Below are 27,241 nucleotides of genomic sequence, written 5' to 3'. Positions count from 1 at the left end.
TAAAAATTCTCCCATTTTCCGTTACTCGACTGTAAAAATTTTTGGAACATGTCATTTTATGGGAAATTTAATGTACTTTTCGAATCTCATTTTTTCATTTAGAACAAAATTTTTCATTTTAAAATTTCGTGTTTTTTTTCTAATTTTGCATGGTTATTTTTAGAGTGTAACAATGTTCTACAAAGTAATAGAGCAGACAATTACAAAAATTTGATGATATATAGACATAACGGGGTTGCTTCTAAACATCACGAGTTATCGCGATTTTACGAAAAAAAGTTTTGAAAAAGTTACTTTTTGCGTTTCTCTTTGTTTCGTCGTCCGTGTCTTTCGCGGGTGACCATGAACGGCCATGATCAACAACGACCAACTTTTTCAAAACTTTTTTTCGTAAAATCGCGATAACTCGTGATGTTTATGAGCAAACCCCTTATGTCTATATATCAACATTTTTGTAATTGTCTACTCTACAATTTTGTAGAACATTGTTACATACATAAAATGACATGTTCCAAAAAGTTTTTTAGTCAAGTAACGGAAAATGGGAGAATTTAAAAAAAAAATTAGTGTTTTTTTCGATGAAAAATACATTTTTTCGGAATTCTGAGTACGCCATCAAATCGGGCGTCTAATTTTACATAAAAGTCCCTTTGACACCAAATTTCTATCTCATCACCGTTTCAGGCTGCAAATTATTTAAAAACACCTCTTTTTTCGCATGTTCAAAAATGGAAGGGGCGTACCGCCACTCCGTCACGAGATATCAAAAAAACGGACCTCGGATTCATGATCAGGGACAACAGATACCCCTTTGGCAAAGTTTACCAATTACCAATCTATCATTAGACCTACACCATGCATCAAAACATCAAATATCGGTTAAATTTGGTATAAAAATAACAGTATGCCTATAGTTGACCCGGGTCCACTATAGGAAAAGGGGGTCCAGAACAGGCAAAACAAACTTTTTTTTCAAATGACTATTTTTCTGCTCAAAAACATATAAACTTATGAAACAAATAGTCAAAATTGTTCAAAAGACTTCAGTTTTCATTGTTTTGTACAAAGAGTTATGAAAAAGGGCTTAAAAAATTGAAAATAGGCATGTGTGGTTAAAATACCCTATTGATAAAAAAATATATTTTTTTGCGAAAAATTAAATTTTTGCGGTGCTGTACATTGAAATTTCTCAAAAATTCAAAACATTTTTAATCAAGCCCAAACATGCTAAATATCCGACCAATATTTCGATTATTGCGACCGATATTTCGATTTTCGAAAATCAGTTTTGATTAAAAAATTTATAACTCGTTCAATGATTTTTTGCACAACCTGGAAATTTCTGAAAAGTTGACATTAAAACATATCAAAAACTAAAAAAAATGAAATAGTGTTTTTTTGCAAATCTAGTTTTAGTGACAAAAAGTTAAATTAAAAATCACCATTATTTTACCTTGTATCATTTTTTTCAGTGTAGTCCTTATCCATACCTACAACTTTGCCGAAGACACCAAATCGGTCAAAAAATTCCTTCACAAGATACAGATTTTTGAATTTTCATACATCATTTTTGTATGGACAGCTGCCAAATTTGTATGGAAAATTATATGGACAAACTAATGGTGCAAAATGGCTTCTTTGGGCATACCGAAGGCACCAAAAAAATTTCAGTCGGATTAAAAAATACAAAAATCAAAATTCAATAAAAATCGATTTTGTAGAGAACTGCTGATAAGCTTTATAAAATATTGGCAACGGCAAATTTATTTTCACAAAACTACGTATTTTCGAAAAAATAAAATGCTCAAAATTTCTGTTTTTCACAATATGGGTATCAAATGATCGGGATTTTTTCATACATTTCGAATGTAAAGACAATATTTTTTTTTGAAAATACACAAAACTTTCGCAAAACTACGTAGTTTTGAAAAAATACTCCAAATTTCATTCATTCACGATATGGGTAAGGATTTAATAGGAAACAAGTTCCTTTCAAAGATACCCTTGCTGATATTATTTCAGGGTACAATATTTCTCAAGGACGTGATATTCACTAATCAAATAACTAAACCCCATTAATATTGGTTTATTTCACTGCACTTTTGTATTGTTTCCACCTCCGCTGATCACATTTTTCTCCCGACTCCAGTTGGACGAATTAATGTAACCCGAATTCTTAGCGTACCTAATCCGCTTCGGCAATTCCGTCACGTGGTCATTCTCATTGGTCATCACCGGCGTTGTCGTTGTCGTCGTCGTCGTGCTAGCCCTCAGAATGTTCCGTATAATCTCTTTGGGCTCGTTGATGGATTGATTCAAAAAGTGTGGAATCAACATCGACGAAACGTATCGTGGTTTGGACTGGATGTTCACGTGGGTGGTTCCATACGGTCGTACTACCGGGTTGAATTTGGGCGAAACTGGCGGGTACAGGAGCTGTCCCGGGACCGGTTCCTGGCTGTAAAACCGACTGTTGTGGGATATTCGATAGTTTTCCTCGTCGGAATAAACGGCCTTCTCGTGCTGGAATGCTGGCAAACTTTGGACTTGCTTCTGGGTGCGAGTTTTGCCTTTGCTAATTTTTCTCGTGCTGACGGCGGTGGTGACCGGAGGTGAAAAAAGCCCTTTGTTAAGGTACAGTCGAAGAAGGTACTCTTCAAGAAAGTTTTCCAAAGCTTCCTCTGGATCGCCCAAAACCATGTCGTTTCGACGAATCACGGCCCGAAGCTTGGATCTTCGCGGGAACCGCATCTTGGGTGCGCAGTTGCAATCGCGTGTTTGCTCCGGCCACGGCTGGCCACTCGATTCCGTTAGCGGTATTGTCGAGTACCCCGCGTAACCGTTCTTCCAGAACTTTTGGGCGTTGGGCGGTGCTGCTGATGCTTCTTCAAGCGAATCATTCGGTACGCTGAAAGAAGGTATTTAACACAGATGTTTACATTAAGGGCACTATCAACGTCTAGACATGCCTAAACCTTTTGGTAAAACAAATCTCAAGGAAATCGCATTTCATTTTTTTTTTTGGTATTTTTTATTTCGGTTTAATGCAAATAAGGGAAGATCAAGAATTGATGAATGACGAAGTATGTAGATAATAAGCAATCCAAAAAAAATCAAACCATCCACATTAACGACCCCCGGGTCTTTTGTGGTCTCTATTGCAAGTTTCTGCTCGAACCTAGGAGTCCGAAGGCTTGAATGGGGAGAGCACCCAAACCTCTTTTTACTCCAAGGAACCTTCCACCCCAGTGTTTGAACTGACGACCTTTGGATTGCGAGTCCAACCGCCGCCAGCGATTCCACCGGAGTAGGCTTGGTATGGTGTGTTGTTTGTACTTTTGACATGGAGACGACTCCTACACCTGGAATGACTTAACGGCCTAACAACCAAGGCCGGGACAGACATTTTACTTCCTCATCCGATGGAAGGTTGCAGCAGATGGGAATCGAACCCAGAATCCATGGAGGTTAGAAATTTTGGATTTTTTTTCGATGGGGACGACCAAACGGTAGTTTCTAACATTTATTTTTCTTTATACACTCAACCCCCGGTGGTTGGTCACTTTTTCGTTTGACACTTTTTTAGTTTGTGCCCCGTTGGTTGGTCAAAGTCAAACTAAAAAGTGACGAACTGTCACTTTTAACACGGTGCTCACGCACACTATCAAAACAAACGCTCAGTAGTGTGTGTGAACTCCGTGTAAAAGGGGTGTCAAACTAAAAAGTGACCCCGTTCGTTTGACAACAGTTGGTGTCAAACCATCGGGGTTTGGGTATATAACATTTTAAATATGCAAGCATAAGTTGTTTTCAGCACTAGTCGTACATTTATCCAACAAGGTTTATACCCTTTGAATAAAATGTTAAGTCAAATCACCGTTCAAAACAAAACAATGATGAACTTTTCGATACAAGTGCTGAAAAGTTCACCTATTTAACAACCATTTTAGTGTGGGAAAGTAGATCTTTTTAGCCCTTGCACCAAAAAGTATTACTTTTCGACTCTGTTATATTTGTTTGTTCAAGAATGACAGGAAAAGTAAGTAGTTTAACTACGGAGCCTCATAGAGTAGAGTGGGGCAGAGTTGCGCACCTAATCGATCTGTCGCTGGTGGCCATACAACATTTTTGATTCGTTGTGTATACCAAATGGTACCCTTGTCCATGGCCTTCAAAACGTAGTACCGTAATCTGGGGTGAATCGGGACTACAGTCTGAATAGAGACAGCAGTTTTTAGAGCACTTAAAGCTTTTAAATTTGGAAATGGATGTACACATTTTGTTGGCCTGAGTCTGTTCTAATCGATACCAATCAGAAAAATCAAAATATCGTGCTCCAACATGATTAAAACTGCTGTCCCAATTCGCCCCATGTGTCCCGATTGGCCCCAGTTTACGGTACTAGGATTTACCTCAAATCGCTTGCATACCGAGAACCAGGCAATTGCTCTAAAAAAATGAAGTGCGGCACATGCCCCGTATGTGGGGCAAAGGTGTGCACCATGCGGGGCAAAGTGATTTTTCAGTTATTTTTTGTTTAAAAACTTTCAATTGGAGGTTGTTTTTTACCCCAAATGAAGATAATTGTATGCTATAGTAACTACTTTAAACTATATAGTACTTATATAACTAAAGTTTTATTTTTAGTGTTAAAAACCTTATCAGACATAAAAGTTATCCAATGTGTTTGAAGAAGAGGAATTTCAAAAATTCTTTAAGGATTAGCAAGGTAATTGGCTTGTCAAAACACTAGTTAAATGGTTTCAAAGCCTTCGGGAACCTGAAGTTTTGTAAACCTTATTTTGTAAACTTCAAATATTAGCCCAAAATTGACTTTCCCAATCACTTGCACAAACTTCAATTTTTGCACTTTATTTTTGTAAATACATAAAATTGACCCTAAGACAAGTCGAAAACCTAAATATGAGCTTTTTAGATTAAAATTAGGTATTTAAAAGGCTGGAGCGCACATTTGCCCCGTGCGCACATTTGCCCCGTACTACTTAAAATATATTTTCAATTCCGTTTTGAAAACACCTACTTTACTGTCATTCTACAGTTACGAAATGGCCTATTTATTATCACTAATCACTAACGATAACAGTGCTGAAAAGTTCAATGTAGCACTTAACTTAGGCATAGCAAAAAAGGTCTCACTTAAATATCCTGTTCCAGTGTTATTTTCGGAATTGCAAAAAATATTCTACTTGTTGCAAAACTCATTTTTTTCGGCACGGGTTGTAAATACATTTATTCAACTTTCATTTTGCAACTCAAAGCAGCCTTTCATAAACATGATCACTTTGATTTGACTTTGATAATTTGAATTTTTTTCAAAATGAAAAAATGTATAAATAACACTTATTTTTATCAATATCTGAGATCCGGCCTCAAAAAAAGTGTATTAAAAACACTAAAGTACTTATAACTTTTGATAGGCTTGTCAGATCTTCAATTTTTTGGGCTTGTTGGTCTTTTGATTACCTATCCAACGATGGGTAAAATGACGGACAACTTTTTCATCAAAATATTTTAGATCCGGCCTCAAAAAAGTGTATAAATAACACTTAAGTGCTCATAACTTTTGATGGGGTTGTCAGATCTTCAATCTTTTGGAAAGGGTCTTGGAAAGGTCTTTCAAATACCTTTCTAACAATGTATAGCATGACGGGTTCTCTTGCAAAAACCACCCTTTTTTACAATATTTCAAACAGCATAACTTTAGCATAACTTTTGAAGTACTTTTCAAAACTTCATAATATTAACTAGGGTCATGTGGGATCCTAAGACGGATCGAATGAGACCAAAACGGTTGAAATCAGTTCAGCCTATCCGGAGATAATCGTGTGCATATTTTTCGGTGCACGGACTCACATCCAGACACACGCACAGACAGAATTTGATTCTGAGTCGATAGGTATACGTGAAGGTGGATCTACGAGGTCGAATAAAGAAGTTCACAATGAGGAAAACTGAATTTAAAAATATGTTGCTAAAAAGATGTAGGGGAAAGTGGGGTAAGTGTAACAAGCTAAAAAATAATCATTGTAACCCACCAAAAACGTTAAAAATCTGTCGGATTTTTTAATAATCATCTTATTTCAGGTCTTGACTAAGACTTAGATAGAATAAGTTTTGAAAAAAATCCTGTTTTTTAATGCAAAAAAAAAAAAATGATTTAAAAAAATGATTTTCCGTACGTTCTACTCAACTAGTGGGGCAAGACGAACAACCCGTTGGGGCAAGAGGAACAATGCATGAAAAAAACATGTTAATTTGCTAACAATTGAATTGTTATCAATTAGATACATCAGATTAAGATGTGGGTAATTCTCTACCAACTCACACGAAATCGGGAAAAGTTGCCCAGACCCCTCTTCGATTTGCGTGAAACTTTGCCCTAAGGGGTAACTTTTGTCCCTGATCACGAATCTGAGGTCCGTTTTTTGATATCTCGTGACGGAGGGGCGGTACGACCCCTTCCATTTTTGAATATGCGAAAAAGGGGTGTTTTTCAATCATTTGCAGCCTGAAATGGTGATGAAATAGAAATTTGGTGTCAAAGGGACTTTTATGTAAAATTAGACGCACGATTTGATGGCGTACTCAGAATTCCGAAAAAACGTATTTTTCATCGAAATAAACACTATAAAACTTTTAAAAATTCTCCCATTTTCCGTTACTCGACTGTAAAAAATTTTGGAACATGTCATTTTATGGGAAATTTAATGTACTTTTCGAATCTACATTGACCCAGAAGGGTCATTTTTTCATTTAGAACAAAATTTTTCATTTTAAAATTTCGTGTTTTTTCTAACTTTGCAGGGTTTTTTTGAGAGTGTAACAATGTTCTACAAAGTTGTAGAGCAGGCAATTACAAAAATTTTGATATAAATACATAAGGGGTTTGCTTGTAAACATCACGAGTTATCGCGATTTTACGAAAAAAAGTTTTGAAAAAGTTACTTTTTGCGTTTCTCTTTGTTTCGTCGTCCGTGTCTGTCGCGGGTGACCATGAACGGCCATGATCGACGACGACCAACTTTTTCAAAACTTTTTTTCGTAAAATCGCGATAACTCGTGATGTTTATAAGCAAACCCCTTATGTCTATACATCACTTTTTTTTTGTAATTGTCTGCTCTACAACTTTGTAGAACATTGTTACACTCTAAAAAATAACCCTGCAAAGTTAGAAAAAACACGAAATTTTAAAATGAAAAATTTTGTTCTAAATGAAAAAATGACCCTTCTGGGTCAATGTAGATTCGAAAAGTACATTAAATTTCCCATAAAATGACATGTTCCAAAATTTTTTACAGTCGAGTAACGGAAAATGGGAGAATTTTTAAAAGTTTTATAGTGTTTATTTCGATGAAAAATACGTTTTTTCGGAATTCTGAGTACGCCATCAAATCGGGCTTTTAATTTTACATAAAAGTCCCTTTGACACCAAATTTCTATCTCATCACCGTTTCAGGCTGCAAATTATTGAAAAACACCTCTTTTTCGCATGTTCAAAAATGGAAGGGGTCGTACAGCCCCTCCGTCACGAGATATCAAAAAACGGACCTCAGATTCGTGATCAGGGACAAAAGTTACCCCTTAGGACAAAGTTTCACGCAAATCGAAGAGGGGTCGGGGCAACTGCTGTGTGAGTTGGCGGAGAATTACCCATGTATTTGAAACGTTTCTTTCATTTTTAGATTAAATAATAGTATTTTACTAAAAATTTGATCGTTTTTACGAAAAAAGATATTACTCAGATGAAAAAAGGGAAATTTTCATAATATCACTATATTTTGTATGGACAATTTTTTTTAACAATTGTTGATCAGTTTTTAAGTACGTTTATGTATTTATTTTCCAATAAAAAAAGTTGTTGCAGCATTTGGTATTTTTTTCCATACTAAAAATGCATATGGTACACTTGCCCCACCTGAACAAGATTTTTTAAAAGCTCTCAACAAAAATAACCGAAAGTTAAATCATACTTTATAATAGGTGCAAGTCATTGGTAGGGACACTACTGATCTAGGAAAAATACAATTTTGATAAAATGAGCCTTACAACGAACCCTAAACCTTATTTTATACTTTTCAAATATTATAAGAAAACAAAGGGTTTGAAAAATACTTTATTAAATCTTATGCTCCGTGGCGTTTACGACATTTTGGCGGTTATGTGGTAGTAGAATCAGCTAATTGCATTGCTAGCAAAATTCCTCATACTGGAAATAATCAATATTGTAAAAATTACGGCCGTACGAGCGATTGTTCCTCTTGCCCCATATGGTCGTCTTGCCCCACCTTCCCTTAACTGTTTTATCTGTGAAAAAAAAAACATGTCGGAAAACGGACCTCTTTGAATCATTGAATTTGAAAATAATTTGTAAAATAAACAAGACAAATAAGGGACAATTCTGGATTTTTTTTTTATAAAAAAAGATCGAATAATCGAATTTAAAAATATTTTAAATTTTTATTATATTCCAATGTACAGCTCCGCAAAAAAAAATTTTCTCGAAAAAAAAAGTTCTTCAGTGCTAAGAAATTTTGGACAGATGAGTAATGCATTTCAAAACACTTTTTTCATTCAAGTGTTGAAACTTTGGCTTGTTGTTTCATTTTTTTTTTTACTTTTTATGTCCCTTGAAACTTCAAACAAAAATTTGCAACGGCCTTATTGAACCATTAAAAAACTGCAGATTTTTCAAAATTCACGCTTCCCTGAGGGCGTATCTAATAGTAGTATTCTTCTGTGTCTCATCAAGATTTTGATTAAAATTGAGATGTTCTATCGAAAAACTTTTATTTCGAGTAAAAAAATTAGGTAGTTTAACCCTTTCAGGCCTGAATTTTCAAAAAAATATTTTTTTAGTCAATGATGGGAAAATGATTCTTATGACCATACGAAAATTATAGGCTAGTTTTGGAAATTTTGATATTTGGGTCAGGCTCGAAAGGGTTAATCTTCACTTTCGATAAATAAACGGTTAAATCGTCCTCTTGGAAAAAGTACACAAGAATTATGTTATTCATGAAAGGATGAATGACGCATTAAATAACTATCCTCATCAGCCTGAAAATCCAGGTAAGACACTCATGCTTTTCTGGGATTTACTGCCATTGATGAGTGTGATGAGCATGCTGCAGCTAACTGAGGTGATTAGAGACATATAAGGCTTACAGTTGCACTTTGCAACATGCAACATGGGACAATTTTGCGTAGAACGGCTGTATTATAAAAGGTGATACTAAATTTTCCATGCAAGCATCGAGAATAAAATGATGCATAATCACTATTTTGGTCAGAAGCAACGAGGCAACAAACTAAATACTTTTGTAGTTTACAGGCACATCTTAATGAAAATAATCACAAATATAGTTTTTTTCTTCCTCAAATCAGTCCAAAGTTATTAAATTCGAGCCAAAATTCATCCGAGCAATAGCGTTGAAGTTTCATTCCTGATGTCTTTGCTCTAGCTACCTTCTGGCGCGTAAAACAACGATTCCAGTAAACAAAATCAGCAGCACACTTGACCACATTTCGAAAACGCACTTTCTTCACACCCTTTCTGGCTACCAAAATTTTCTCCCAACACTACCGGAAACTAGCGAACCTTCCCCGATCACGGCCCTCACGCAAATGAATTGCTCGCCCAGGTGTTGCAAGTGGATAAATCTGGCATCAAAAGAAGTTGTGCGTTTCCCATCCCAAGTACCTTCCCTGATGCCTTCCAACAACAACCACTCTTGAACGCATGATTGGGCTCGCCGCCGAGATCGCGCCAACTGTGGTTGTGCTTGTGCCTTCGTTTATTGCCCCATTCAGTGCATGTGCTGTGTGCGGTCGTCTTTGGGGCTTTGGCTTCTGGGCCTGCCTAAGCGGGCGGAACAACGGAACGGTTCTGCGCAAATATACACACACACACACACATAAACATACACCGCCGGATAATGGCCGAAAATTTTTCGGATGAAAACTCGCCAGACCAGTTTGTTCTTGGGCAGTAGCGAGCGTGTTGTTGTGCCAAAAAAGGGGTGTAATGCAAGATGGGGCATGGAATTTACATTTGACTGCAGAAAAATGAGAGTAACTCTACTTTGAATTTCATTGAAAATTTGAAATGAAGAAAAATTAAAAGCATAAAAACTGAACCAGGTAAATTTTCAATGATTTCAAAAACAACTTTTTTGTAAATCAATTTTTTTGTCATTGTGTGCTCTACAACTTCAAAAAACATTGCTACACTTTTGAAAATTACAAAGTTACAAAAAACACGAAATTCAAAATGACAAAAAGATAACCCATTTTTTTAATTCTGGTTTTTGATTTGTAGCTGTGGGGCCAGGGACGAGAATTCTATTTTTAGGTTCACAATTTTGGGCCTGTAATTATGGTCAAAACCATTTCTAGAGGTGTTATTTTTACCATTTTAAAGATAACACTATCAAATTCAAAGAATTCAATTAATAAAAGCCATTCGAAAACATGCGCCATTATGTTCTTGTGCTCAAAATTTGAAGCTCTTTCAAAATTTATTTACAGAGATATAGCCATATAAGTGTTTGACGTCTTATTTTTACCATATTTTTTCTTATTTAATTTTTGCTTTAATCACAGTAAAAAAACGGTGTAAAATCGCATGCAAAAGCATGCACATCACCTTTGTGAGTAATAGCATGTAAAAGAAAACGTGGATTAAACTAAATACATAGCGGCGTGATAGCCGAGCGGGTTGGAGCGTGGGCTTGGTAATATGAATATGACTCTCGACGGATTGATGTTATTTTTGGGGTTAGCAGACCTGATATTTTTCTTCGGTACATGTTTTTTGTGTACACGTTTTCTCATACAAAATTACATGCTTTTGCTCATAAGGGTGATGTGCAAGTGCATGCTTTTGTGTGCGATTTTACCATTGGATTATTTACTGTGTACAGAATCATATACTGAACATCAAAATCGATATGCAGGCTTGTTCTCGCTCGAAAGATCAACAAATCGTCAAGTCAAAGCTTAAACGCTAGCGCATTTACGCTTGTGCGCTTTATGCTGCGCGTGATAGTATATCTTTTGGCTTATTGTCTTAGATTGACAATGTGTACTATCGATGCAGCTTTTTTTGTTGTAAATCATAGACTAGCAATGAAGACTGAGTAATAGGGTGGTCCAAATCCAGCCTTTCTCGGGGCTACCCCCAGAAATCAAAGTTTGACCCAACACTCTAAATTCCAAATTTGAGCTCATTCTGACCACGGAAACCCCTCCCTCTAATCGCTTGAAATTTGTATGGGCAAATTGTCAAAATGTATGAAGAAAGCGCAATAGTCGTCCAATCTTTATCAATTCTCAGATGTAAGACCTTCATTTAATTTAGAACAACTTTTCCGAAGACACAATATTTTTAGGTTTTTTTGCTGAAAAATATTAGCTTCTGAAAATGACCATTTTTGCGCAGACGGCTCTAATATTTTTATAAAAAGGGAGTAATATTGAATGTTTGGCTCTTTTAAAATGTTAGTCTTGGTTCAAAAATTTTGAAAATATTGATTTCGAAAAGATCGGAAAATTTCACGAATGTTTCATGTTTTTACATTACTGTGATATTGACATTAGAAAATGGTGGGTTGTTTTGGTGAGATTTAGAAAACTTCAATTTTCATGTTTCTTTTTCTTTCAGTACCTGTATCTCAGCAACCCAAGGTCCAATCTTCAATGACTCTTAGACAATTGTATAGCAAATTTTCTGAACCTTTCAAAAAAAATATTTTAGAAATGGTCACTCATGGTCACTATTTTTAAAAATCGAAAAACTGCAAATATTTTGCTAAAATCAAACTTTCGGTGGCTATATCTTGAAAACGGAGCACTTTATCAAAAAATCTGTCAAGTACTACTTTACATAAAAGATTGAGTTTGATTTTTTTTCTGTATAAAATTTAATTTTTTTTCCAAAAATCACTATTTTTTCAAAAAATCATAACTCGGCGGCAGATTTTTTGACCATACTTCTCTACAGCTCAAAAGGTGCTGTTTTTTGTCCCCTAAAACATATCAAAAAATCTCGAAAATAAAAAAATACGTATTTTGGGAAATTGTACCTATTTTTTCTCAATAGTCCTCAACAATACCTACAACTTTGCCGAAGACACCAAATTGATCAGAAAATGTAATCAAAAGTTACAGCTGTTAGAATATTAACATACCATTTTTGTATGAACAGCAGCCAAAATTGTATGGAGACTTGTAAGGGTGAACCAATGACACAAAATAGCTTCTTTGGTCATAGGGAAGGCCCCCACAAAATTTGAGCCAAATAAAAAACACAAATAAAATCCATTTCCGATTTTGGTACAGAGTTGCTCAGTTGTGTCTCGCCCTGGACGATTTAAAAAAAAGCGGCAAAGAACCATCAAATTTCTAATCTTTTTACTAGCATAATGGAAAAGAAAGTTTTTTTTTCAAAAGTTTAGCAACAAAAGTATAATCAGTCGGGTTGCACTGGAACTTGACAACTGTACTGTAACCCTTTCTAATTAGTGACATTCACTGCTGTAAGGGCACGTGAAACTGCTAGAGGCGTGAAAAACAACGCCGAAATTAAGCTCAAAACGCTCATAGCAAAAACCGAATTTCAAATGCAGGAAAAGTTCAGTTGAGCAGTTTAACGTTCGCTGTTTATGTTTTAACAGGTTTTATGCACTGCAATAACAATTAAACCATGTACATGTACCGTTTGTTACAGTGACACGCCGAAAACGGAACAACAGCTGCCAGCACGTGAGAATAGGGTTAACTCTCTGAACGAACTTGGCTCGCATAGAGTTGGTTCCACCCCGCCGAAAATAAAAACAATTGGCTTCTGGCTGCAATAACCTTTCAAACTCTCATCATCGCCGTCGTACATGAAAGCAGTGATTACAGCGTTAATGCAGCTTGGTGTATATCACTGATAGAAACAGGATGGGAAGCTTTTATCGAGGAAACAGCTTTAATGTTTACCGGCACTCTCTTTTTTTCATCGTAATAAACTAGATTAAAACATGTAAACAAGGCGAGCTTTCATCAATGGGTGTTTCAATTAGGTGCAATTAATTTTATTGGGATTGTTTTTAATTTATTTGTTCGACCTTTGATCTGTTTGTTTTCAGGCGTTAACAAGGGGACTTTAATTAGCGCGCTGAGAGGTCGAAACGGGTTGGAGCACTTGGACATTTTTGCTAAGATCCAATTTATTGGTTGATATTGATTTTACACGTCTGAAATATTTAAGGGAGATCTTATCACCATAGTTTCCAATAACTCAGTCCAACAGCAACACACATGAAAAAAGAATCCATCATCAAATCGTGTTATAACTTAAACTGTAAAAATATTTGCTAATTCCACAGCCTATAAAAAGTGTATACTGAAATCCTCTTGAATTTTTCTGGCATTAAAACTGTTGGATCAGGCAAAAAAGTTATTCTCCAACGATCTGTCCATTTCAAAGTTTTGCTATCATTCTTTAAGCAGGGTAAGAAAATCGAGTTTTCGGATGACCAAAAAATGCATTGAAAGCTGCACAAAAAGATTAAAACATATTTTTCAGGATTCATATGGTAGATACTCTGCCAAAATAGCAGAAAATTTCGCCAAAACAGCAAAAAAACAACAATTGGAGCTTACAATTTTTTGTCCCGAAGTTATCTTTAAAAAAATCAAAAACGTAAAATCAATACCATTAACATATTTTTTGCCTTCCTCACCTTACTGAGGAAAGGCTATAAAATCATTCGAAAACTGAACATCTCAATTAGACCTCCTAGACCCACCTTCATGTATACCTATCGACTCAGAATCAAATTCTGAGCAAATGTCTGTGTGTGTGGTAAGATGTTGATCAAAAAATGGTCACTCGATTATCTTGTCTTTGGCTGAACCGATTTTGTCCGTTTTGACGTCATTTGGTCCGTCTTGTGGTCCCATTAGTCGCTATTAAAAATTATGAGGTTTAGTTAAGTACTTCGAAAGTCAAAAAACGATTTTAACAATAGTCCGGAAGATTGTAATAAGAGTGGTTTTTGTAAGAAAACCAGGCATGTTACTCATTTTTAGAAAGGTATTTAAAAGACCTTTCCAACGCGTTCAAAACATTGAAAATCTGACAACCCTATCAAAAGTTATAAACACTTAAGTGTCATTTATGCACCTTTTCGAAGCCGGATCTCAGATATTTTGATGAAAACTTTGTCTGAAACTATCATGCAACCTGTCGATGGATAGGTAATCAAAAGACCTTTCAAACGCGTTCAAAACATTGAAGATCCGACAAACCTATCAAAAGTTATAAGCACTTAAGTGTTATTTATACACTTTTTGGAGGCCAGATCTCAGATATTTTGATGAAAACGTTGTCCAAATATATCATGCGACCTATCTTTGGATAGGTAATTGAAAGACCTTTCCAACGAGCGTGTCTAATTGGATAGCATTAAGCTCTAAATGTGAGGAAGGCACCAAACACCCAAGGGTGGATTAAGTTACGTTATTTGAATGAGTAATTTTGTTAAGGGGGGCATTTTAGTAAAAAACTAACGATTTTTGAAATTCCTTATCAAAATTCAAATTTATTATTCACATTACTGTTAAAGCTACTGCCGTCATGTTTATGTTTCCAGACCTTTGCCTTATATTTATTACAGCAGTTGATATGCAAAATCAATCAATCCATTGATTTGACTATGTGACGTAAGCGCCATAAAGAAGAAAACATTTCAAGTTAATCGAATCTGCTAAAGTACATGGGTAATTCTCCGCCAACTCACACAGCAGTTGCCCCGACCCCTCTTCGATTTGCGTGAAACTTTGTCCTAAGGGGTAACTTTTGTCCCTGATCACGAATCCGAGGTCCGTTTTTTGATATCTCGTGACGGAGGGGTGGTACGACCCCTTCCATTTTGAACATGTGAAAAAGAGGTGTTTTTCAATAATTTGCAGCCTGAAACGGTGATGAGATAGAAATTTGGTGTCAAAAGGACTTTTGTGTAAAATTAGACGCCCGATTTGATGGCGTACTCAGAATTCGAATAAATTTTTCATCGAAAAAACACTAAAAGTTTTAAAATTCTCCCATTTTCCGTTACTCGACTGTAAAATTTTTGGAAAATGTCATTTTATGGGAAATTTAATGTACTTTTCGAATCTACATTGTCCCAGAAGGGTCATTTTTCATTTAGAACAAAATTTTCATTTTAAAATTTCGTGTTTTTCTAACTTTGCAGGGTTTTTTAGAGTGTAACAATGTTCTACAAAGTTGTAGAGCAGACAATTACAAAAATTTTGATACATAGACATAAGGGTTTGCTTATAAACATCACGAGTTATCGCGATTCTACGAAAAAAAAGTTTTGAAAAAGATACTTTTTGCGTTTCTCTTTGTTTCGTCGTCCGTGTCTGTCGCGGGTGACCATGAATGGCCATGATCGATGACGACCAACTTTTTCAAAACTTTTTTTTCGTAAAATCGCGATAACTCGTGATGTTTATAAGCAAACCCCTTATGTCTATATATCAAAATTTTTGTAATTGTCTGTTCTACAGCTTTGTAGAACATTGTTACACTCTAAAAAATAACCCTGCAAAGTTAGAAAAAACACGAAATTTTAAAATGAAAATTTTTGTTCTAAATGAAAAAATGACCCTTCTGGGACAATGTAGATTCGAAAAGTACATTAAATTTCCCATAAAATGACATGTTCCAAAATTTTTACAGTCGAGTAACGGAAAATGGGAGAATTTTTAAAACTTTTTTAGTGTTTTTTTTCGATGAAAAATACGTTTATTCGGAATTCTGAGTACGCCATCAAATCGGGCGTCTAATTTCACATAAAAGTCCCTTTGACACCAAATTTCTATCTCATCACCGTTTCAGGCTGCAAATTGTTGAAAAACACCTCTTTTTTCGCATGTTCAAAAATGGAAGGGGTCGTACCGCCCCTCCGTCACGAGATATCAAAAAACGGACCTCGGTTTCGTGATCAGGGACAAAAGTTACCCCTTAGGACAAAGTTTCACGCAAATCGAAGAGGGGTCGGGGCAACTTTTCCCGATTTCGTATGAGTTGGTAGAGAATTACCCACATCAAAGACCGAGCCACGTAGCCCAGTGGTAACGCTTCCGCCTCGTAAGCGGTAGATCGGGGTTCAAATCCCGGCTCGGACCAACACAACTGGTGATCTTTTCTCTTCTGTAATCGATTGCTTAGTAAAGGGAAGGTAATGTATCGTCACAAACTGGACCTTATCACGACACCTTAGGGAGGCGACCTATGGAAAGTTAACATTAACCATAACATGTTAACATTAAGTTGAGAATGAAACTGCCACTGAATCCGCTTTGTAAATGCCGGCCCCGATACTCTTCAAGGGTGTTCCCCTCAGGAACTGGGAAAGATTTACTTTTTTTTAAAGTACATCAAACTCAACTTTAATTATTGCTAAAACCACTTTTTCAAACAAAATCAATATACACATTTATGTTAATCATATCTTTTCATAGAAAAGTTTTTCCAGCAATAAAAAATGATTTTGATGTACTAAATACGGTTTATTTAAAATGCTTTTCTTCCTAATTATTTATTAATTTCACTTCAACTATAAGTGTAAATATTTTTTTATAAAGCTCTATGGATTAATTTTACTCATTGTCCAACAAAAAAAATATACCTTAAATTTTCTAATTTGTTGTACGATTCTAAGTATAATCTTTCTGCTAAAGGAGATATTACACTTCTTCGAACTATGTTGTATTAAATATTCCGGGATAATTCAAATTCGCCAGATGATTAGTTTTATGGAAAAAATGCTTTTTTGAAGGGTCGAAAACGATGCGATCGTTCGTTTCCAATTCGTGATTAACTGTTGCATTTAAAAACTGTTTGTTTTTTGAACTAATCAAATTATTTACAAAACCTTAAATTTTCAGCTAATCAGTGAAAATTTTAAAGATATAGCTACTGATACTTTTCCGAAACGTCCCCTTTCTGTTTGATTCAATCTTATTAAAATTTACTGCAGTTTTACTGGAAATAGCACAAGCAATCAATTTTGTCGAATATATTATGTTGGCCATGAAATGGGGTCGTTTCATCACAACTTTTTTAAAAGTAAAGAATTTTAATGTTGATATTTTAATCATTGATATATCCCTAAAGGAAAGTGTTCATAACCAAACTCAATATGTCTAAAATTATTGGAAAATGTTGACCAATTTTATCAATGAAATTATTTTGGCAATGAAATTAACCTTTATATTTACCAAAAGTTTAATAAAAAGTAAAATAGATAAAAGTTGATTTTTTAAATTACTGATATACTCCCCAAGGAAATCTCAACTTGTTTGAAATTTTTCTAAGTGAGCATTACAACATATTTTTTTATATTGCTTGATTTTTTAAGTACTTTAAAAAAAAAATCCAAATTACTATTTTGGTTATTTTGCCTGGTCTATGGTAATTTCTACAGTTTTTCAAATGTTGATCAAATTTTGTAAGCCGTCAGCCAATGTTTACTGATTTTATGCAGCATTTGAAAATATTAAAATTAGTAAAACTAAACTTAATAAATATCATTTTATAATGATGATCATAAATCTTCTGAAGATTGAAAGCTTTCTAAAGAATAAAAATTCTTATGTTACTCTCCCCAAAAGTAGGACAAAAAAGGAAAACTTTAATTGAAAATACCAAGCCCATAACGTTTTACAACTGTGCAAGCCACACGTGCCTGGTGAGAGTATTCCCCCAGCGTGCCACTTCTCAAGTCCTCAAAACGCGCCCTTAAAGTTCCTGACGTGACAAACTCATTCCCGGAGTGGATGGTGTGGGTGACCATCAAGAAAGGAACTAAGGCAACCACAAAGTGTGTGCCATTTGGAGAGGAAAATTTACGTCAAGAAAAAGATTATAACTCGGCGGTCCATTTGCGAGCCAGCCACGTGCGGAGGGGTGATGATTCTAATTGAAACGAGGGGAGAAGGAGTGAAAGTGGCGGGAAACATGTGCGACACGGAAAGTGGTGGTGCTGGTTCTACGTTTTTGCCCCTAAAACTTTTCCCAATCTCGATGGTTCAGCGGAAAAATTGTGGGTGAAAAGTCGAGAAGAGCTTCGTTCGTTTTCGCCGCACACCATTGCACCACTTTTGCACACTTAATTAACGCCTTATCGTGCTATGACAAATTAATGGAGATGAAAAATTTATTTCTTTTGGTTGCAATTTGATTGTGTCTCCTACTTTGTGGTTTAAAATTTCTAGTTTAATTGAACGCTCGAGACAAAGGGGAGACCAAACCGCCACAGAAATTAAATCACGATCACTGCAAATCGCAATTTCACGAGAGTGGTTCGCTCCTGCCCTGATTCAGGTTCAGCTCAGCTGTTGAGCTGTGCGAGAGACGCAAAACTCAATTAAAACTTTTTAATTAATATTCATACCTCCGAGCGAGTGATTCTTGCCGGTTTGTAACAGTGTTTCCATTGCATCGATACATTATTAACTAAATTGAATTGATTTACAAAGGCACTTTAAATCAGTGCGTTTCAAAGTGGCCCAAGCTATTTCTAGCAAAGTTCCAAATGAAAAAAAAGCTTCTCGAAAGAATAACGCTCGGATTAATTTGGAAAAGCTTTCAGAACAGACAAGAAAAACAATAATCCACAAACTGAACGCAGAACAGAAGGGTTTGCCGTGGGTGAGTTCTTGCCTTAAGCGAAATGCCGCGAGATGTTTTTTACTTTACTTCTGTTCGTTCAAGTTTTGCATTATGCCTGGAACGGAAGTTGGCAGAAATTGGAGTGGAAAAAAATGGGAAAAACAAACCCAGCGCGTGCGAAAACATTTTCTGCCAGAAGCATGAATTGCGTTGTGCAGACTGGACCTGGAAAGAACCAACACCCACCGGGGAAAGATGTTGTGCCCAAAGAGAAAGGTGGTTTGATGCTTTTGATTGGCATCGTTGCTGTTGAGAATGAATTTCAAATTGTAGGTTAAAAGTTGAACTTTAGAAAAGGGAGATCTGTATGCATTGAAAAATAGCTTGCAATTACTTTTAATTGTTTTACATCTTTTTATAAATAATTTAGATAAATAAGGGTAATTCCAACTCAATCGTACACAAAAAGGTGGACATTTGAAATCAACTTTTTTTGGTCAAGCATAAATTTGAAGGTGCTGTTAAAACCATCGAAACATGCAAGAACCTCGATTTTCATTCAAATTAGACTAGCCCTACTTTTGAGCACCTTCGTAATTCAGTATTTCGTGGCCACATTGAACAAAATAAAAAAAAAACTGCTTCTTGATCAGAAAGTGTTGATATTAAGTGTTGATATTAAGTGACACACTTTGGAATTTGTAAAGCCATTTCTAGCCATATTCAATACATTTTAAAAAATAATTCCATTTAAATTACAAAAGTATTATTGCTTAGTTATCTTCAGTTCAAAAATTAAAGCTGAATCAATTCCACTTACAGAAAATATTTTTTATTTATTCATTTCATCAACTAATTGTAAAATTTGAAAAAATGAAAAAAGGAAATGATTAAATATTTTTAGTGATTTTTATTGGGCTCTAGTGATATTATCAAATCTAGATTACTTTTTCAAAACCATCAAGAACCTTTTGAAAATGTAAGTGAGAAATACAAGCGAACTGATTTGGTTTCGGAAAAGAATCTTAAAACGATAAGCAGCCCTTCCTTCTTCACCTTTGCAAAGAAGGCACGCCGTCAAGCAAGTATCAGATTAGGTATTCATAGATTGCCGTCCCATATAACATAAGAAGTGGTCAAAGTATTGATGCCCCCAGAATGATAGATTAGGATGCCAGGAAGAATGTTTCAATAGGAGTAATTGTTTAGAATTTCACAAATCGATTTTTCATTGTATTTTTGATTTGTATGTAACTTCTCGTTTTTTTAGGCATTTTCCATGCAAATTTGAGGGCTGTCCATGGAAAGGTGCTATGAAAATATTCTAAATCTGTTATCTGATCAATTTGAAAAATTAAAGTTACAAATTCAGGTATCAAAAAACTTCTTTTTTTCGCACAAAATCGAATTGCTTTGCGAAACCCAGGTTTTCTCAGATTGCTCTCAAATTGAAGGGAGTTGTATTGAGGCTTGATTGTGACTAGACAATGGATGTTCCGCATACAGACATGCCTCGGTTTAGCACCGCATATGAGGGATGCAAAACCGAGGCGTGCATAACCGAGGCACAGAGCTTATGGGATTCTGGCTGTATGGGAGACATTGGCTATAATCGTATGAAAAATCATGTAAACATAAAAATATTATAGTGTTTTGGAATCGGGATGATGTCAGCTATCCATTAAAATTATAATTTCATGAAAAATTCCACAAAAATACGTATTTTTCCTGTAGCTTGAAAATGCTTTTATTTTCTCTGAAGAAACCAAAAATATATTGTTTTTGCTATATGGGTATCAATAGATCAGGATTTTTTCATACATTTCGAACGTAATAACATTTTTTTTAAATATTCAAAATTTTCACAAAACTACGTTTTTCGAAAAAAAAAATACCCAAAATTTCAGTTTTTAAAATAAAGGTATCAAAAATCAGGATTTTTTCAAACATTTCAAATGCAATAACTTTTTTTTTTTGAAAATACTCAAAATTTTCACAAAACTACGTATTTTTGAAAAAAATCTCAAAATTTCAATTTTCAATATGGGTATCAAACGATCAGGATTTTTCATACATTTCGAATGTTATAACAACATTTTTTGAAAATACTTATCATGTTCACAAAACTACGTATTTTTGAAAAAATGCTCAGAATTTCAGTTTTATCAATATGGGTATTAAACGATCGGGATTTTTTCTTGCATGCATGTTTTGTGATAATTTTAAATATCTTCAAAAAAAAATGTTATTACATTCGAAATGTATGAAAAAATCCTGATCGTTTGATAACCATACTGAAAAAAATTAAATTTTGAGTATTTTTTCAAAAATACGTAGTTTTGTGAATATTTTGAGTGCATTCAAAAAATGTTTTTATTACATACGAAATGTATGAAAAATCCCGATATTGTAAAAACTGAAATTTTGAGCTTTTTTTTCGAAAAAAACGTAGTTATGTGAAAATTTTGAGTGTTTTCAAAATATGTAGTTATTACATTCCAAATGTATGAAAAAATCCCGATCGTTTGATACCCATATTGTAAAAACAGAAATGTTGAGTATTTTTTCGAAAATTCGTAGTTTTGTGACAATTTTGAGTATTTTCAAAAAATGTTGTTATTACATTCGGAATGTTTGAAAAAATCCTGTTCGTTTGATACCCATATTGAAAAAACTGAATTTTTGAGTATTTTTCGAAAATACGTAGTTTTGTGAAAATTTTGAGTGTTTTTTATAAAAATGGTTTTACATTCGAAATGTATGAAAAAATTCCAATCATTTAATACCCATATTGCAGTAACAATAATTTTGAGTAGTTTTTCGAGAAACATTGCATTTTCAAAACACAGGAAAAATACGTAATTTGTGAAAACTTTCATGAAATTATAATTTTAATGGATAGCTGATATCATCCCGATTCCAAAATACTATAATTTTTTGATGTTTACATGATTTTTCATACGTTTAAACCCAATGTCTCCCATATAGCCAAAATCCCATAAGCTCTGTGCTTGAGTTAAGCACTGGGCCGTGCTTAATCAATTAACTAGTCACCTTTTTAAGGTAAACTCAATGATTATCTATTTCATCGTGAGAAATTAGTAACACTTGTTCTGGAAAAAGTTATTTACCATGAAAAACATTATTTCTGCAGGATTTTGTTTTTTATTTCAACTTTACCTCTCAACGTTATTCCATAATATATTCTCTAATTGGTCACATAGACAAATTCAAAAACAATTTTTTAGTTGTGGAACATGAATTTCACGCACTGTCCAAAGACTTAGATTAAAAAAAAAATCTCCAAAACAAACAATACAGATGATAGTTATTCACCCAAAGTTAAAGAATGAGAGGATAATCCTCACGAAAAGAAACGTGAGGAAAGTGCTATTTTGCGAGAGTATAGTGCTCTCGCGTGTTCATTCGTTCATTGGAACAGTTCATCATATTGAGTATATTTATATTTAAGCATATCAACGTTTCGATTTACGCAGATGACATGAAATTGTTTATGAAAATTAAAGACGAAACTGACGCTTCAAGATTCCAGAACGAAATCAACATATTTTTTGAATGGTGCTGTCGTAGCCTTTTACAACTTAACATTAAAAGTGTACATCGATCTTGTTCAGCAGAAAAATAAATAAGCCAAATATAAACGTAAAACTAGACAACCAGATAGTTGAAACCTGTTCAAATGTTAGAGATTTAGGAGTCATACTTGATTCTAAAATGACTTTCATCGAACATTACAACACGATGGTATTCAAAGCAACTAATATGCTCAACTTTATAAAACGATTCAGTTATAACTTTAAGGACCCCTATACATTGAAAACATTGTTCATAGCTTATGTTCGCTCTATTCTTGAATATTGTAGCGTCGTGTGGAGTCCACACATCAAAACACACGAAACCCGTATTGAATCAGTGCAAAAACAATTTTTACTATTTGCTCTTCGTAAACTAGGGTGGACAGTGTTTCCCCTTCCTTCGTATATTGCACGCTGTATGTTAATAAGCTTAGAAACACTTGTAAAGCGTCGTGAATTCGCTTCTATCTCGTTCGTAAATGATCTTATTGCAAACCGAATTAATTCTCCAGAGTTGTTACAAACATTAAATTTCTATGAACCCACACGCGTATTGAGAGCACGTGAGCCATTCGCATTGCATTTTCACAGAACTGACTACGCTAAACACGGGCCCATGAATAGAATGATGGAAACTTATAACAAATATAATAACATAATCGATTTCACAATGACAAAATCCACCATGAAAAAACAGTTTTACAATCAAAGATAGATGCTCCTCCCTTGTAATTAGAAACTAAGCAACGATCATGTAGTCTACGTATGTTTGACGAAAAAAAAAAAATAAATAAATAAATAAATAAATAAATAAATAAAATAAATATGGACAAATGACCGCCACTTAGTCACCGAACCATGGTGGCCCATATGACAAAGGCACGGTTCAATATGCAGAAGGTCTTGGGTTCGAATCTCGGTACCGGTACTTTTTATTTTTTGATAGATGAACTTTTTTTGAAGATGAACCCATGAGTAAAGTACTCTCGGTAATTTCGGGATTTATCCTCTCAGTCCACACACAGTACCATTTTACTTCCGAATCGTGCTCTTTATCCTCTCGTATGCCGATGTCCAGTTCTGGGTGTTTGATTTGGTACGATTTGAAAATTTGATTTTTTTAATGGTTTTATGATTTTTTTACAACCCGGGCAGACGGTAATAACAATATTAATAATATTTCAATAACAAATCCTGTTAAAATAACAAAAAGTGTTATTATTTTATCCTGAAGTTCAACTTCAAGAAGAAAAAATAATAACAGTTTCTGATAAAATAACAAAATTTGGTATTGAAGTGATATTGTATAGAAAATGTTTAATAACACGCTAATAAGAGGAAATGTTATACATTTCAAAAACTCTCGTAATAACAAAATTTGTTATTCGTTCGGTATACTGACTTAGAAATAAAATTACCATAAATCGCACAAATGGAAAAGTTTCTAAGTGTCCATAACACAATCTGTTATTATTTTTTCTTTTGTTAAATATGTTTAGATCTTTGAGATAATTTTGACCAATTTCGTCGGGATCATTATTTTGGCCATGAAATGGGGTCCTTAAGCTTAAATTATTCTGAAAAGTTGAAATTTTGAAAGTTGATTTTTTTTAATAATTCGATATACCCCCTAAGGGACTTTGCTAAAATTGGCTAGAACTATGGGATAATATTGACCAATTTCGTCGGGGTCATTATTTTGGCCATGAAATGGGGTCCTTAAGCTAAAATTATTATAAAAAGTTGAAATTTTGAAAGTTGATTTTTTTAAATTATTTGATATACCCCCTAAAAGACTTAGCTAAAATTGGCTAGAACTATGGGATAATTTTGACCAATTTCGTCGGGATCATGACTTTGGCCATGAAATGGGGTCCTTAAGCTAAAATTATTCTGAAAATTTGAAATTTTGAAAGTTGATTTTTTTAATTATTTGATATGCCTCCTAAAGATTTTACTAAAATTGGCTAGAACTATGAAATAATTTTGACCAATTTTATCGGAGTCATTTATTTCACCATGAAATGGGGTTTCAATCTAAAATTAATCCGATAAAATTAACTTTTGAGGGTTCATTTTTTTTTATTTTGTTATATTCCCTAACGGAATTGATTTATTTATTGAGAATTTTTGATGTGTGAATAACAAAAACTGTTATTATTTTCACAGAGCCAGGAAGTCGGAGCTGACGTTGAAGTTCGAGCTGAAGTAAGACCTCGGAGACTGCATCGGATTCAGCAAATTTTCAGCAACTTTTACTTGGAGTCGGAATCTGTGAAGTCGGGTATTTTTGGAGAGCTGAAGTCGTCGTTGACGTCATATCCTGCATCCAGAGTCGGAGTCTTCAAAGTATGGATTCAAAGTCGCTTGGAGGTACCCGACTCTGCAGCCCTGACTAGTACAGAGGAGTTATGGCAACTGCAGGTTTATTTGCAAATTACAAATAAACCAAAAGAATATTTTTTTTGTTATGGAGACATACCAGTTCAATAACATTTTTTGTTATTATGCTACCCCACCTCTCCGCACAAAATAACAAATCTTGTTATTCCTTCATGATTCCTTCTGTGTTATTGGTTTGTTATTGCAATAACAACATAATAACAGTTTAAGTTATTCTTCGAACAAATCTTTGTTATTGATTTTTGTTATTTTAACAACTAATCCGATCATCCCAATAACATATTTCGATCTTCTCACAATATCAAAAACTGACCTTCTCAAGTTATTTCCGTCTGCTCGGGAAGCGGTCAAGCCAGGATCCGTTTAGTTGCTGTTCTAAACAATTTTGTTGCAAAATATTAATCAAAAGCAGAATCATAATTTTTGATAAATTTTAAATTCACCTGAAATTGCCGGGATGTCCCGGAAAATTTGTTCCCCGTTTTCAGAATTTTGTAGCCCCGAACGCTTCTAGTTGTTGCCACAGAAAAGAGGCATCATTAAGGTTTGCAACTTTCACAAGTTATTTTTGTTCAATTTAGTAAAAATGACTTATTTTATGCATAAAACATTCATGGAAAAGCATACACAGCAATTTGAGTTTTTCTAAAAAAAAAGAAGTCCAAAGAAACTAGTGAATTGTTCGTTTCACGTACTTTTTGCAAGCAATTTCTGAGCTGTATGTGATTCTCCATACAAGCACACCATTATCCCCACCTGATTTCGGGAAACATCTAGTTAAAGCTTCCTGGCTAATGGTCTGTGTTATTAATTAATTTTATTTCGATTGAAAAGATCAACAAATTTGTAATTAATTGAAACTTTAATATTTCTTTCAAAGACTACACTTTAAAGTATCCAATTGGTAAAGTTTTCTTTAATTAATGTTGGACTGCAATTTATTCAAAATGTCAGGAATGATTTATTTTTTATTTTTTAAGGCTCAAGTGGTACTTTCCCGAAGCTCAATATATTCAACATCTAAACGACTTTAGACCAAACAACATCCCCCTAATTCCATGCTCCTCTTGTCATCCTCGTTGTGTTGCTCGATACACAACACACTAAGCTCTACGCCGCCGCCGCTGTTGTTCCAGCAAACAACATCCGCACTCACTTTCACCCGGATTGTTTCGACAGCAATTTGGATTTATTGTTATAGTCTCTTAAATTTCATTTAATTCCCTCGCCGCCTGATGCAAAACTGTGCGGTGCGGAATATTGATTTCCCAATCACCAGGCTGCATGTCCTGCAAAGTCCTGGTTTTAGTCCTGAACGGTCGAAGCAGGCCATGACGTTCCAATGCCAATGCCAAAATCACCGCCAAAAATCTAACCAACAAACGACGACGAGACGATACGACTTTTCTCTCTGTATCGCCGGCGATGATGGCGATAACGATACGATAGTGGGTGGTTCCGATGGCGGCGGTGGAGATTCCGGATCGGCGGTAGGCAACGACGGAACACGCCGAAATTCGATAACGAGCTGAAACAACAATAACAGAACACAATTTAGCACAACAGGCACACACAGAAACGGAGAGTTGGTCGTAGTAGTAGTAGGCGGTGGGTGGATGGGTTAGAGAAGGTCTGTACATAAATTCGGACCACGTGCTGCGATTCCCACATTAGTTTCAGTTCGATTGAATTTTTGTCTATTCGTGTGGCGATTTCAATTCTAATGCGATGTGGAAATCACGGCGCATAATTGGATTGCGTGTTTTGGTGTTTTGTAACACTGCATTGTAGCCGATTATGGAACATTTTCGGGTTTTGGAAATCTTTGGGTAGAGTTTTCTATATTTCTTTTAATGAATTCGCAGCCAACTTGGATGAGTCAGGGAAGTCGTGTTATAGTTTGTTGTTTCATTTTATCATCGAAAGATAAAACCAAAAAAGTTCTAAATTTTTCATTTAGTTTTAACTTAACTGAAGGTTAAATTGTTTTGTCCTCGATCCCTACAAATGGTTCTTCTCATTTTTGTTAGCTTTTCTCTGAGGTTTACGTTTGAATACTTATTTCTATTGGCATTGAAATAGATTTCTACTTGCTATTCGTAAAGTCCTTTCAAAGTACAAACACAACACACTCACACACACATCCGCTTCCGGTTGAGGTCGAGCATGGAATTTCCTTGTGTTTTGCACCATTTTTTCCGATCTTAATGTTATTTTGTCTAGACGTTTTGTATGACAATCAGATTATACTGCTGCTGCTGGGTGACACCACCGCGTTGCGCCACAACTTCCACTTTGGAGCTTTTGCTGTGTGTTTGGATCGGGGAGAAAACAAATTGAATAATTTATTGCCGAACAGATTACGATGTGCATTATTGAAATTGCTGTCGTCTCATGAGAAGATTTTTTTCAATCGGTTCGTGGAGCACCTAGCATGTTCAAAAAGTATTTGAATTTGTATTATTTTTAGAACAAATCAACTATTAATTTTTGTGTTTTAAGTAATTGCATTGCCCATCAAACAATCTGAGAGCGCAAAAAACTAAA

At 34.8% G+C, this 27,241-nt stretch overlaps 1 protein-coding gene across 3 annotated transcripts; it reads right to left on the bottom strand.

Moving 5' to 3' along the window:
* Window positions 1-2,081: 2,081 nt before the first annotated feature.
* LOC119768032 lies at window positions 2,082-26,936 on the bottom strand. 3 transcript variants are annotated; one of them, XM_038258321.1, is made up of 2 exons: window positions 26,831-26,936; window positions 2,082-2,908 (listed from the first exon to the last, which is right to left on the bottom strand). In XM_038258321.1, exons 1-2 carry the CDS (start codon window positions 26,860-26,862, stop codon window positions 2,092-2,094), a joined length of 849 nt encoding a protein of 282 aa, XP_038114249.1. In that variant the 5' UTR covers window positions 26,863-26,936; the 3' UTR covers window positions 2,082-2,091. The 3 variants fall into 3 exon arrangements, 2 of the variants coding, with proteins under 2 accessions (XP_038114249.1, XP_038114248.1); XM_038258320.1 differs by lacking the exon at window positions 26,831-26,936 and adding an exon at window positions 9,488-9,725; XR_005277866.1 differs by lacking the exon at window positions 2,082-2,908 and adding an exon at window positions 25,627-26,222 and having other exon boundaries at window positions 26,831-26,914.
* Window positions 26,937-27,241: the final 305 nt, after the last annotated feature.

The sequence above is a fragment of the Culex quinquefasciatus genome, chromosome 2 (assembly GCF_015732765.1).
Source record: "Culex quinquefasciatus strain JHB chromosome 2, VPISU_Cqui_1.0_pri_paternal, whole genome shotgun sequence".
In the NCBI taxonomy this organism is placed as follows: Eukaryota; Metazoa; Arthropoda; class Insecta; order Diptera; family Culicidae; genus Culex; species Culex quinquefasciatus.
The sequence above is the reverse complement of the archived record's forward strand: the minus strand, read 5'-3'. Positions and strand labels throughout refer to the sequence as shown.

Bases quoted from the DNA above. Each gene is read 5' to 3' on its own strand.
- LOC119768032 (XM_038258320.1), bottom strand. From the start codon at position 9,546: ATGTGGTCAAGTGTGCTGCTGATTTTGTTTACTGGAATCGTTGTTTTA. The intron at 2,909-9,487 runs GTAGCTAGAGCA...ACCTTCTTTCAG, and splicing joins GTTGTTTTACGCGCCAGAAG to CGTACCGAATGATTCGCTTG.